Below are 13,112 nucleotides of genomic sequence, written 5' to 3'. Positions count from 1 at the left end.
CAAGCTCTCCGATATCCCGGAGAACGGATATCATCCTGGATACTATCCTGGCCAAGAAACGGACCCTTTGCTACCTTCCCTGAAGCCGAAATCTTCTACCGTACGGCATTTTACGACGGGAGATCTGTACAATACAAGTAACAGGACTTCATTGGTCGAGTCCGTGTTAACTTATCGATCTAAATGCAACGACGGAACAACAGCATCAAAGCCACGGCAACGACAATGAAGCACAACTGACTGAAAGGCTTAGTAACGGACAAGGCCTACGGAGACCGTAACCCCAGCACACATCCGTGGCGCTCCATCTGATGGCCCAGGCCAGCACCGGAAATGGTTACTACATGCCAGCACCTGAACCCCGGCGAAGACGCACAGGAAGGGATCGACTGACTGCCAGTCAGTGGCAACCACGGCTACTGCTAGGAAGCATGCTGTAGCGTGCGAGTTGTTGGTCTCATCAGCAGCACCAACACACCCGTTCTCCTCTCAAACGTCTCAGTGGCCGCTCCAGCAAACCCAATGTCATGGAGCAGAGACTGGATCAAGCTATAATAACTGGACGGCACTGCCACTCTCAGCGCTTTTCTCACAATGCGTGCGAAATTTGTGCTTCTCACTCCTTACTGGGCTCCTCACGCCCAAACACGCTAATGGCGGTCCCCATCAACGCAGTGCCTTCGCACAATGTCGAGAAAGTTATGTACTCGGCCACAGTACACACGACCGAAAAAACTCTGTTCGTCACGTCAGTATTACCGGTGGCAACAGGAAAAGCCTCGACGAGGCGTACGACTTCTTATGCTCTCACGACGCCAATCGCGACGCGGCGGATCTTGATATCAAGCGCATCCGGAGGAAGATTGACTACTGGATACTTCCCATATTCTACCTGAACTACTTGCTACAGTTCCTGGATAAATCATTGCTGGGTTATGCCATCATTATGGGGCTGGAAAAGGACCTCGGATTGAAAGGCAACGAGCTCAACAATATCGCCTCTTCGCTATGGTGGGCGTACCTCGTGGCGTCTGCATTCGTGGGCCCAGTACTTAACAAAGTCCCCATCGCCCGATTCCTGGCATTCTGTTTGACCTGCTGGGGCATCGTCATCTCCTGTACCGCTGCTGTGCAGGGCTTTGGAGGAATGATGGGCATACGAGTCCTGATGGGGGTCTTCGATGCTGCCATCCCGCCGGCTTTGATGCTTCTTACCAGTCAGTACTACCGCAAGGACGAGGCTGCCCTCCGCTTCGAGCTTTGGTTCACGGCAGCTGGTAGTGGACTCGTGTTTGGTGGATTCATCTCTTTTGGCTTCCAATTTGTCCACACTGCAGGCCTAGAGGGCTGGCGTAAGTACTCTGTCATGTTATAGTCGAATGAAGGCTGACTGTAGCGATAGGCATCATGTTCCTCGTGCTCGGTGTCGTGAGCGTTTTGCTTGGCCTGGTGACTTGGTGGCTACTTCCTGATACACCCATGAACGCTCGTTTCCTCACCGACGCCGAGAAGACGGCTGTGATACAGTATGTCGCGGTCAATCAGACGGGAGTCTCGAGCCACAAATTCGAACGATCTCACATTATCGCCGCCCTTACTGATCCACAGATCTGGCTTCTTACTATTGGAAACATCGTCGTGTCTACGGGTGCTGGCATTCTTGGCATATACGGCGTGACCCTCATTCGCAGCTTTGGCTTCACGTCGAAAGAGGCAGCGCTATTGACTGCCCCAGCTGGAGCCATTGCAGTGATCCTGAGCATTCTGGCCGCCTTCACCCTTCGATATAGGTGGATGCCTCGCTGGGCGGTGGCAATGACTGGCTACGGACTGTCCCTTCTTGGATCTTGTCTAGTGGCCTTCTTGCCCAAGTCGAACAGAGCAGGCAATTTGATCGGCATGTGGATGGTTGCTTGCAGCATACCCACGATTGCCCTGAAATATCACTGGATAACCGCCAATGTCGCCGGACACACGAAACGAAGCATCGCAACGGCTTCAGTGAGCGCAGCTACTGCCATTGGAAAGTAAGTCGACTCAAATCACTTCCATGGCGAGGCACTCACTGACATATACAAAGCATCATTGGCCCATATGCTGTGCAGAAGAACGACGCTCCATCCTATCAGCCTGCTAGACTCACTCTGGTGGCCGTCAAGGCAGGCGCGATTGTTCTGATAGGGGCACTTGCTATTTACTACTGGTGCGCCAATCGCAGTCGAGATAGAGTGTTTGGCCCTCCTCCGACGCAGGAGGATGATAGTCTGTCGGAAGCGTCGGTCAGGAGTGATGTCTGGGCCAACCTCACTGACAAGGAGAGGAAGACGTTTCGGTACGTCTTGTGAATAATGTGCGCAGTGAGAAGGGAAGTGTGTGTTGTTACTGCCTATTGCCTCTAAGCAACATCATGCATATCTACCTTCGCGCTTCCATATATACCGTGAGTTGCAATTGGACGAATTTCCATACAGCATGCCTGGGTATGGCGTGCCTGTATCATGTTGACCGGTTCTTCCGTTCTCTTTACGGCCGCGAGCATCAGATCGATACGTTAAGCGGCAAATCTGGACAACTGATACAACATTCCGTACGAGATACTCGAGGCCAACCCCTTGTGTATCTTTTCGGTGCATACAACAATGAACGATCTTGTGCTCGAGCTCGTATACGAAAGTAGGACTGAAACGGATCCAAATACAGTCCGATACGACAACGCTCTCTTTGCCGTGTACATCTCCTCTCGGAACCGGATCTGTCACTTTGGCGATGCAAACTGCCCAAGGTTGGCAAGAACCTGGTCGTTCCGTGAGCTTTTGGCAGGGACCAGCTTTTATGGGTTGAGTCTGTGAGGGTGCAGTTGAGGAGCTTATAACAATCGACAGTGCACCTGTTGATGATTCTCACTCTTCAAGCCACGACCTACCTTACCATCGTTTGTTTTTCTGTGTGTCGAATAGCAAAATGACCAAAGCCGACCTCGAAAGACTCCTCAAAGCGTGCGAAGGGCCACTCCAATGGCACAAAGAGGCACGTCAGCATGCTTCATCTCAGAGCTCGACACTAACTGGTCGGATCCCGCTAGCTCAATAAAGACCCCATCCCCAACTTCTCCCAAGCCTTCATGAACAACCTCGAGTTTACCGACGCCGAGCAGAGATCCAAAACTCACGCACGAGTCTCGTTTCGCTTTCCTGTCCTCCACGAGTATCTCAACCACGCTGGAGATCTCCATGGAGGCTCGTTGGGGATGATTTTTGATATCGTGGCTTCATGGCCGATGTTCCTGATTGCGAGTCCGGATCTTTGGCCTTATCCGGGCGTTACGAGGAGGTTGAGTTATACGCTGCTGAGTCCGGTTAAGGAGGGGGAGATGGTGCTTGCTGAGGGTGAGGTGAGTTGTTGAAACCTGGCAGTAGGGTTGTGAGGCTTGTTTGCTGATGATAAGACTTTGCAGACTGTTCATGTCGGCAAGAGATTAGCGTTGTTGATGGGCGTCTTGAAACGGGAAAGAGATGGAGCCATTGTTGCGACGTGTGAACACGAGAGGTATAATACCATACCTCCGCAGATGAAATCGCAACTCAAGCTATAAGTCTGGCAGGAACATTGCATGATGTCGATCTTCCTCCATGACGTTAGCGCATCCATAGTGTGCGAATGTAAGTGAATGAATTGAACAAACTCCACAAATCCGCTACACCTTCTCCGATCGGATTTGTATTTCCGCAACCATCTCATCCTAGCAACTTGGCCGATCGCTTCCGGCACGGCGACTGAACCAACCTCGCCTACAATTGTGCCGAAGGCAGCTTTAGCGGGGCCTTTGACGGCGCGTCGGCGACTGCAATGGCCAGTGGTTGTGGTTGGATTACACTCACGAGACCATGTTGGACATTGACATGAACCTTGGGTAAAACAACGACTATCACGAGGAGATCAAATAAGAAAGAAAATAGTGCATGAAACATGTCCTGCCAAACCAACGGGCAAGACCCCGAAGCTTGCAACGACTGCTCCCAAACCACGTCTTGTACAGCCAACGGCAACCTCGTCGATATCGAAGACTACAAAACCGAGCTGAGCACTCTTCGAGCGAGGACAAAAGAACTTGAAGCAAAACTCGCCAACCTCGAGATTTCGTCTGATAAACCTACTCTGCGTTCGACGAAATGGTTTAACCGCGACGACGACAAGGCCATGTCCGCTCTCTACGTCGACAGATATCTGAACTATGGACTCACAAGGGAGGAGCTCATGTCCAATAGACCGATCATCGGGATTGCGAACTCCGGGTCGGATCTGGCGCCTTGTAATCAGTATCACACGACACTGGCGAAGAGGGTTCGAGAGGGAATCAGGACTGCCGGAGGTATTGCTATTGAGTTCCCGACGCATCCCATTCAGGAAAGTTCGAGAAGACCGACGGCGACGCTGGATCGGAATCTGAGTTATCTGACTCTGGTCGAACTGCTCTATGCGTATCCTTTCGATGGCGTTGTTCTTCTGACGGGATGTGATAAGACGACGCCGGCGTGTCTGATGGCTGCGGCGACGATGAATATTCCTGCGATTTGTCTGAATGTGGGGCCGATGTTGAATGGGTATAGCAAGAATGACAAGATTGGATCGGGGACGGTATTGTGGAAAGCGCGAGAGTTGCATGCTGCAGGCTCTATTGACGATGACGAGCTGAATGATCTCGTGCAGAAGGGGACGCCGAGTGTTGGGCACTGCAATACGATGGGCACGGCTTCGACGATGAATGCTCTGGCTGAGGCATTGGGCATGGCTCTTCCTGGGACTGCAACGATTCCGGCGCCGTACAGAGAGCGAGCGCAGTGTGCGTACAAGACTGGGCTGCAGATCGTGGAGATGGTGCAGAACGATCGTAAGCCGAGCGATATTATGACCAGGCAGGCGTTCGAGAATGCGATTGTGGCGAACACAGCCATTGGAGGTAGTACCAATGCACCTATCCATCTGTGTGCAGTTGCGAAACACATGGGGGTGAAGCTGGATCTTGACGATTGGGATAGCATCGGGTATCACATTCCCTTGATGGTGAATGTGCAGCCGGCCGGAGAGATGTTGTGCGAGGAATACTTCCGTGCTGGAGGTCTGCCTGCTGTGATGGCAGAGCTGCTTGACCAAGGAAAGCTGCATGCAAGTGCACTCACTTGCAACGGAAAGAGTATCGAAGCGAACGTGAAGGGACAGCATACCTGGGACCGAAGGACCATCTTAGCATACGACTCGCCCATGAAGAAGGATGCTGGATTCCTGCACATGACGGGCAACCTCTTTGACTCCGCGATCATGAAGACATCTGTGATATCCGACGAGTTCCGAAAAGTCTTCCTGGAAGACCCCAAGGACCCGAATGCTTTCGAAGCACAAACCGTGGTTTTCGATGGACCGGAAGACTACTACAAGCGAGTAGAGACTGCCAACATCGACGAGCGAACGATCCTGGTCATGCGTGGTGCGGGACCATTAGGCTATCCTGGAGCTGCAGAAGTTGTCAACATGACAGCGCCGGGCCACTTGCTCAAGAAAGGCCTGAAATACTCCCTCCCATGTGTTGGCGATGGTCGTCAATCGGGAACCTCTGGCTCACCCAGTATTCTCAACGCCAGCCCCGAAGCCGCAGAGAATGGCAACCTGGCGATTCTGAAAGACGGAGATATGCTCAGAGTGGATTTGAACAAACGTCGAGTTGACATGTTGCTTCCTGCCGAGGAGATCGCCCGAAGACGTGAGGAGTTGATGAAGAACGGAGGGTACAAGCCAGTCCCGAGCCATACGCCTTACCAGGACTTCTTCAGACGGGAGACTGGTCCTCTGAGCGAGGGTATGGTCTTCAAGAGAGCGGTGCAGTTCCAGCGAGTCGCGCAGAAGGTGCCAATGCCGAGAGATAATCATTAGGTTCGGTCTTTAGGTGGTGGCAAACAGAATTCTTTTTTCCCGCCCGAGTCGAACCTCTTCTGTTTCTGTTCACTGCATCAGACAAATAATAGCTCACGTTGTTATTGTGATTGCCAGTGCATAGTGCCCAGTGCTCTCGTGCGTATGAAGGTGCTGACTTGGGTAGTACATCAGATTAGTGATCTGTAATCCCGTGAGGACTTTGAGAGGGACAAGTTGGAGCTAGTGAGTAGACCTTCTCAGTGGCATTGAATCTGTACGGCATAGTTGAGAAAGTCGGTATGAGCCAGGGGCTATAAATGCGTTGGGGCCCATGCGTCGTCGTTGAGTATAAGAATATGGACAGCCCCTTGAGCAGCTATCGGTGATCGATCGGAAGAATCACCATGGCTTCCGTCGAACAGCGTTTCCAAGCTCTCGTGGAGCGTAGCACGTAAGTGCTAACATCGACCAGGGGTGTGCGAACTCCCTTGCTAACTCGTGAAAGCCAAGCCATACCTACCCACCGAGCACCACCGACCATCCGACAGATAGCAGGAAGGGAGAACGCTCCTGGAAGCATCTTCATCAGTCTGTCTCCGTCCAGGTCGAGGGATTGATCAATTTGGCTAACGTGTCTCAGTTGCCTGCTGCGATTCCCGAGTCGATCCTACGGCTATCTTCAAGATCCAGCTAGGAGGTGAGGCCAAGCACGTACAAGGAATTCGGAGTCCACGCTGACGGCTAGACAGAAGCGACGGTGCTCAAGAATGCCGGCGGTCGAGTGACAGATGATACGTTCCGGAGCTTGGGGGTGGTCGGGTCGATCTCGACTCTTGGGTTGATCGTTGTACTTCATCACACAGGTCAGTATTGAGCGAGGTGCTGTCGTCTTTGCTTGTCCATGCTCATTCACGTCGTCCAGATTGTGGTGGCCTTTTCCGCACCGACGAGGATATTCGTAAAATCTGGTCTGATCGTAACCCCGAACACGCCCAAGAGATCTCGACGAAGGCTTTCGGCACCTATAAAGAGTAAGTCAAAACTTTCCATCGTGTCAGAAGAGAATGCTGACAGCCTCACAGCTCGGGACTGGAAGAGTGCTTGAGGCAAGATGTTGCCAAGGTGCGAGGCTGGCCGCTGCTGCCCAAAGACGTTCCTGTTGTTGGCTACTCTTACGAGGTTGAGACTGGTAGGGTCACGCAGGTCGTATAACGTATGCTGGAGATGAGGTGGTGCTCTTTCGGATCCGAGCCCATTGTGTTCCGTACAGGGAGATAGCTCATTACACTCGACACAATCTGCCACCACGACTCTCGTCCTCATACCACCGATCGCTCCCCACTGCTGTGATGGCGTAGAAGATGTGACCTGGGTCATACTTATCTTTAATCTGGAGCAATCGATCGTAATTCCCTCCATAGAATACACTCTTGTAGTCCGGTTGTTGAAAATCGGCTTCGTTCAGATACGCCCCGCCTCCTGGTGTCAGTTGCTCAAGCAGCGGCAGATACGTTTGGGTCATGTCGTTTGCCAACACTGTGTCAGCGTGATAATCGCTGTAGTTATAGGCCCTAGGACAGACTGTCAGTGACCAGACTTCCACGGACGTAACTGGTGGTAAACTTACGTTCCAAGCACGCAATCGAAGACCGCAGTCCGCCAGATCGGGGTCACAGAATTGCCGCCTGGTGCAGATGTCCCCTGGGAGACGTTTAATGTCACTCCAGAGACTTCAATGCCAAAGTCGTCGGTCAATGTACGGAGAGCATCCAGCAGAGCGATGCTGTTGTCCTCGATCAGCGACTTTGGAATTAGACGGCCGCCCAGCTGAGCGTTCGACACGTTCCAGGGAGCGTTGTACGCGACGTAGCTGTCGTAGAAGCTCGTGAACTCTGTAATCGAGAGATCTAAGGGATGCACATCAGTAACCAAGTCAGTCGAGTGACTAGAAGATTGTTTCGCTTACTGTATGAAATATTGTATTGCTTGAGTTTGTCAAGCGTCGGTTGCAATAGGCGTGACATGTCTTCTCGATCCTTGCCCGGGCATGTTCCAGGCGCGAGTGAGAACGACTCCGTGGTGAGGACCCAGCCAGCCCAGCAGCCACTCGCGGTCAGTGTGGGCAGTGATTGGATCCAAGTATGGACAACATCCCAGTAGTGACCGGAGTCGACGCCAGCTGGGGAGAAAGTCAAGTTGCTCGCCGTGGTCGCAACATCAGGGTATGTCTTGACAGTCAGTGAGGAGACAACTCCGTAAGTACCCCCACCGCCACCAGACAAGGCCCAGTAAAGGTCCTGGTTCCGTTCGGGGGTAGCTATGAGGACTTGTCCGGTGCCTGTGACCACTTCCTATTCCAAAGCCTGATCCGCCGCGAGTCCGAACTTCGATCCAAGCGGTCCATGGCCTCCACCTTGAGTATAACCGCCAGCTACCCCGAGTGTAGGACAATTAGCTCCCACGTTGACCAGGCCGTGATCGTGAGTGAATTTGAAAGAGTCCTGATTCATGACCCCTGCTCCCATTTTCAATGCTTTGCCAGTATAGAACGACGAATTGTAATCCACTATCTGCATTTCGTTCACGTAGTGAGTCCAGACCGAGAGAGATCCAGCGCCGGCAGCCTTGCCCATATAGTCGTGTCCGGTATTTCGAATAGTAAGGCGGATGTTGTGCCTGCGGACGAACGCGATCGTTCTCGCGATGTCGTCAACGGATGTTGCGTTGACCGCATACACGGCCAGGTTGCCCAATGTACACGAGGTATTGGGTCCCAGAAACGGATTGCAGCTATTATTGGTGAAGTATGGTGCCATGATAGAGGAGCTGGAATGGATGTGCGTTTGTGGGAAGAACCATTCGCTTTGAAGCTGTGCACAGCTTGACTCGTCATATGGACCGAAGGTTGAGTTGTGACAGACAGCTCCAATGGGTACTGTTGCAACCAGTCTCCCGCCGACAGTGTTGTTGAACGCCTGCCATTCGTCATGGCCAGGCCAACAATGATCTCCAGGGAAGCAGCGGCATTGTTCTTCGCTACCGCTCCATGGAGGGTGGGAGCCGGAGCAGTGCAGGGCCGTGGTCAAGGCGATGGCCGATATCTTCAAAGTATGCATTTTGGCTTAGGCTTTCCTGAAGAACTTTGAAGACTGCAGCCCTACTGCGCCAAGGTGCGAGCCTTGTCAAAGATCTCTATATAGCCATTGTAGGTTCAAGGAACTCATCCCTGATCAAATTCTTGAGAGGGTTGCGTATATAACAATGCACCTAGCATGAGATCGGCGAAGGAAGACAGGGCTTGAGAGACTCGACAATCCTAGAGTACAGTGTTTGTAATGTCGATTCGTTCCTCGGAGCTGGCGAATCGCATATGGTGCTCTAAACGGATGGAATGGTGGACCCGGACTTCATGAGGATTCCATTCTAGGTACTTATAGGGCATTTTCTCACACTCATGTCGCAAGCAGAGCTCGTCGAAAAGCCGCTGCGCTCGTGGAGTGTTGAAAGAGGCAGACTCAGTCAACAAGGAATCTTCTCTTGGTCGTCTTCAATGCATGCTCAGGACGAGCGGCTTCACAGGGTCTTCTTCCTCCTATCGTGGACTCGCAGGCGATCCTGTTCGACCCACTGGTGCTTGCAGATCGTTATACAGCAATTGGAAAGGGAGTGCTCCCCTTCTGACCTGGCGATGACGATTTTGTTCCAGCCCGTTCAAGATTCTTCGGATCCCCTGGGTTGTTTCGTTGGTCAATTGGTGGGCCGGGCGACCATTCGCATGGAATTGTACGTCCGTATTGTTGGACAGTATGGTGCCGTATGTTTCATACTGTGTCGCTCGTGCTTCTGTCTCTCAAGGCATGTGGCCATGACAGAGATACTGCTATGCGAATATTGACGGTAAGCCTCATCTTTGTAGGTCAATAGTAAGACTTGAGATGATTGTAGCGCGAAGTCCTTGCTGCTCGTGAACTGAAATTGTATGGAGGAAGAGAATATTTGGAGGAGACTTGAACGTGGCCGTGAAGAGGGAGGTGAAGAAAGCGTCTGCTCGTAGGTCTACGGCAGGCTATTGGTAGCCGCACGGCAGCCTATATCGAACCACTGTCAACTTGCTCGACCTCTCGTGTTTTTCTGATCCTTCGAGCATCACTGCCACCTTTGGCCCGGATCATCAACGAACCTCCAACGCACGAGAAGCTGACCAGGCAGCCACGATGTTAATGTGGCTTCGCCCGATGGTCAAACTGGCGAGGAGGGCAGTGCGAAATATCTCCCTTCACGACCAAGCCACATGTCAATCACCCTAACTGTAGGCACCTTGTTCTACACTATGATTCGCAAGACGCACCCAAAGAACTGTCAGCCGTAGCTAGGGAATGCGGCCGCCTTCGGAGATCTCAAGACGGCGTGCAATCGGTTTGCCTGATTCCTTCAATGCTGGCCTGATCAGTCCCGTCTCATGCTGCGCAACACGCCATGTCATCATCCTCTTCTAAGAAAGCGTTGGTACGGCCGGCGATCCAAGGAGCAAGAAAATAGCAAACATCGCTCGCTGTTGGACTGCTCGCTATTTGCAAAGCGCTCTAGAGTCAAGCCTCCTGGCCGACGTGAGGCAGCCATCTTCTTGCCATACTGCGGTCTGGCGACACGCACTGTTAAACAAAGTGTCTGTCAGAATAAAATGAGAAGGAAACCATGGCTGTCTCCTTGAGCCAACTGTCCAGAGAGGCCTCGAAACGACAATCAATGGCGTACTATCCCACAACAGCGACGTATATGCCCATGCCAGAGCACTACCATCAGACGTATCCGCAGCCATTTCCTCAACATTCATACATCCCACCACCGCCTCCACCGCAGCAAAGCTACCCTCAGCAGCTTTCACGTCCGGCGTACTACTACAACCAGCGTCCATCGCTGGAAGAAGAACAAGTACCGCCGCCTCCACCGCCCAGGCCACCGAAAACACCGATTGAGCCTGTAGTCGAGCAGATACCAGACCTTCCACCTCGACAACGAGCCGCCACGATCATTGAGCCAGATCCTCTTCCACCGCATTCAAATCCTCAAGCCCTGACTCAGTCACAGAGCGAGGCTTTCTCAGCATCATCACCAATACCGCCCGTGCGAATTGGAAAAGAGGAAGTGTGGAATCCACAGACCGGGTTCGCTGTGTTCGTGATTACTCGAGAGGCCGCACATATTCCGAATTTCATGTCAAGCAAACCACTGGTCAACGTCACGAGGACCAATGGCGTGCCAATGGGGAGCGTTCGTTTCCACTCGTTGACGTCTAATAGCATCGATCTTACCGTCAATGGCCGTGGCACGTCAATATCGCATTCCGGCTTGATTCACAATCGATGGGGCTTCCAGTCGACGACCAGGCCGAACCTAGATGAGAAGTGGTATTGGAAGAAGGACAAGATAACGGGAGGTGCCAAGCTGGAGGATTCGAAGAAGGGTGGCCATACTCTGGCCAAGATGAAAGGCGATCTCTTGACCTTCGAGAGTGGACGTCTGAGTGACGCCTCCTATGATGAGGTGCTGTTATCGGCAGTGGCTATGGCAGAAGCGGCGAGAAGGCAGAAGAGAAAGGGCGACATTGCTGATCTTGCATCCGCCATTGGTGATTTTGCTAGTGGTGATGGAGGCAGCGGTGACGGCGGCGGAGATGGCGGTGGTGGCTCGAGTGGAACGTGAGAGATATGAAGACTTGACGACCGTCACGAATGAAGCTCAATGTACATGTAAATATCTCATCGCAAACAATACACAAATACTCAAACTGAGCACGTGACCAATTTGCGGAGTTTCGCTTCACCTCCGAGAAACTAGCATCCACGAACTCCATCTCGACGACCATCCTCACCCCCATCCACCCATCACAATGCGAAACGTACGAGCTGCCAGCCAGGCATTGCGCCTGGCCGGCGACCCATCTCGCCAACAATACGTGTGTCGAGCCTGTCTCGCCCAAGCCTCTCGCCACTTCTCCACCTCCCCTAAATCCCCAGCAGACGAGCCCTGGTGGAAGCGGATGCGAGAGTCCGTCTTCGGATCAGAGAAGAGCAAGAAAGCCGAACAATCACGAGAGGACAAACGCAAAAAGAAGCTGGAAGATGTCTCGCAGCGGAAAAAGGGCGAATTGGAGCAGAAAGTCGGCGCGAGGGGAAAAGAGTATGTGATTGCTGACGTGGTGGATACGTACACGCACAAGGACTACGTGTCGTCGCAGACTTGGGATGGACTGGAGAAGATTGGTAGTGAGGAGTGGGTGAGGAAGAGGGCGGATATGGGGGAGCAGTATCAGGGGTGAGTAGTCGCGGAGTTGGACGGTTTGGAGGACATTGTTGATTGATTTCTACAGGTTCCTCACGCGCAAGCAAAGCCAATTGACGAATAGTCAGTGGCAAAGACTGCTCCATCAGATTACTGTGGAGGTCTTGGCTCTGAAGAATGCTGGACGCGACGTGTTGGACGTGTGCAAGGCTCGCAAGGAGGGCGAGAGTCCAAAGATCGCCAACGTCACTGTTGAAGTGAATGAAGGTGTGCCGACGTTGAAATTCGAAAAGGACGCAGACCAGCAGGCAGTCTTGTCTGCAATTGAGGATGTAGGCTCCGAGCCCGTCAACGAACAAAATCTCCAGCAAGAGCTACGCAACGCAACAATGTCGACTGCAGAACTACCAGAAAACATACGATGGATGGCATTCGGGCTCGAGGACTCAAACATGAAGCTTGCGGTAGGCATCCTTAGACAAGAGGCTTGAAACCATGAGCTGACTATGCCTAGATCTTGAAACGAGCAATGCAGCTCACAGGCAAACGAATCCCAGATCCTGCCCTATCTAACGTCCGAACCCTCACCGATCTGTACAATGCATTAATGATCAAGGAAAAGCCGAAGAAGTTGACACAAGACCCAAAGCTGGAACCACTGAAAGCCATGGGCAATGTACAAGTACACGCAACCCGCCGCACACCTGTACACAAGGATAAAGAGGTTGGAAGATGGAAGATCATTGAGGACGAACTCAAGCTTCGCAACCTGCCAGTCTTTGGAACGAACTATGCTGGCGCAAAGCTCAACGTGGTCAGGTAGAAGGGGATTGCAAAGCAGAGTATGTACATTATCAAAGACATTTGTTCCAGACTCATTGCGCAGAACACACCGACGTTCCCTTTTGCAGGCAAAATACCAG

The 13,112-nt window shown here is 52.3% G+C and overlaps 7 protein-coding genes across 7 annotated transcripts; 6 read left to right on the top strand and 1 right to left on the bottom strand.

The window, feature by feature from the left end:
- Positions 1-653: 653 nt before the first annotated feature.
- On the top strand, positions 654-2,345 carry M409DRAFT_66146 (uncharacterized protein; the record flags this gene model as incomplete). Its single annotated transcript, XM_033816811.1, has 4 exons — positions 654-739; positions 772-1,352; positions 1,403-2,027; positions 2,081-2,345. 4 exons carry the CDS (start codon positions 654-656, stop codon positions 2,343-2,345), a joined length of 1,557 nt encoding a protein of 518 aa, XP_033667952.1.
- A 776-nt stretch (positions 2,346-3,121) lies between these two features.
- Positions 3,122-3,592, top strand: M409DRAFT_54274 (uncharacterized protein; the record flags this gene model as incomplete). The annotated part of the gene is made up of 2 exons (XM_033812660.1): positions 3,122-3,391; positions 3,455-3,592. 2 exons carry the CDS (start codon positions 3,122-3,124, stop codon positions 3,590-3,592), a joined length of 408 nt encoding a protein of 135 aa, XP_033667951.1.
- Positions 3,593-3,966: 374 nt separating this feature from the next.
- M409DRAFT_54273 (uncharacterized protein) lies at positions 3,967-5,925 on the top strand (the record flags this gene model as incomplete). Its single annotated transcript, XM_033812659.1, has 1 exon — positions 3,967-5,925. The coding sequence occupies one exon, from the start codon at positions 3,967-3,969 to the stop codon at positions 5,923-5,925; it is 1,959 nt and encodes a 652-aa protein (XP_033667950.1).
- A 386-nt stretch (positions 5,926-6,311) lies between these two features.
- Positions 6,312-7,119, top strand: M409DRAFT_54272 (uncharacterized protein; the record flags this gene model as incomplete). The annotated part of the gene is made up of 5 exons (XM_033812658.1): positions 6,312-6,351; positions 6,548-6,604; positions 6,657-6,770; positions 6,830-6,938; positions 6,990-7,119. The coding sequence occupies 5 exons, from the start codon at positions 6,312-6,314 to the stop codon at positions 7,117-7,119; spliced, it is 450 nt and encodes a 149-aa protein (XP_033667949.1).
- A 70-nt stretch (positions 7,120-7,189) lies between these two features.
- M409DRAFT_66144 (uncharacterized protein) lies at positions 7,190-9,023 on the bottom strand (the record flags this gene model as incomplete). Its single annotated transcript, XM_033816810.1, has 4 exons — positions 7,190-7,463; positions 7,535-7,814; positions 7,874-8,254; positions 8,321-9,023. The coding sequence occupies 4 exons, from the start codon at positions 9,021-9,023 to the stop codon at positions 7,190-7,192; spliced, it is 1,638 nt and encodes a 545-aa protein (XP_033667948.1).
- A 1,579-nt stretch (positions 9,024-10,602) lies between these two features.
- On the top strand, positions 10,603-11,610 carry M409DRAFT_66143 (uncharacterized protein; the record flags this gene model as incomplete). The annotated part of the gene is made up of 1 exon (XM_033816809.1): positions 10,603-11,610. One exon carries the CDS (start codon positions 10,603-10,605, stop codon positions 11,608-11,610), a length of 1,008 nt encoding a protein of 335 aa, XP_033667947.1.
- Positions 11,611-11,797: 187 nt separating this feature from the next.
- M409DRAFT_22493 (uncharacterized protein) lies at positions 11,798-13,012 on the top strand (the record flags this gene model as incomplete). Its single annotated transcript, XM_033806357.1, has 3 exons — positions 11,798-12,222; positions 12,278-12,653; positions 12,704-13,012. The coding sequence occupies 3 exons, from the start codon at positions 11,798-11,800 to the stop codon at positions 13,010-13,012; spliced, it is 1,110 nt and encodes a 369-aa protein (XP_033667946.1).
- Between the last annotated feature and the right edge of the window lie 100 nt (positions 13,013-13,112).

The sequence above is a fragment of the Zasmidium cellare genome (assembly GCF_010093935.1).
Source record: "Zasmidium cellare ATCC 36951 unplaced genomic scaffold M409scaffold_16, whole genome shotgun sequence".
NCBI classification, from domain to species: domain Eukaryota; kingdom Fungi; phylum Ascomycota; class Dothideomycetes; order Mycosphaerellales; family Mycosphaerellaceae; genus Zasmidium; species Zasmidium cellare.
This window is presented reverse-complemented; position numbering and strand designations above follow the sequence as displayed.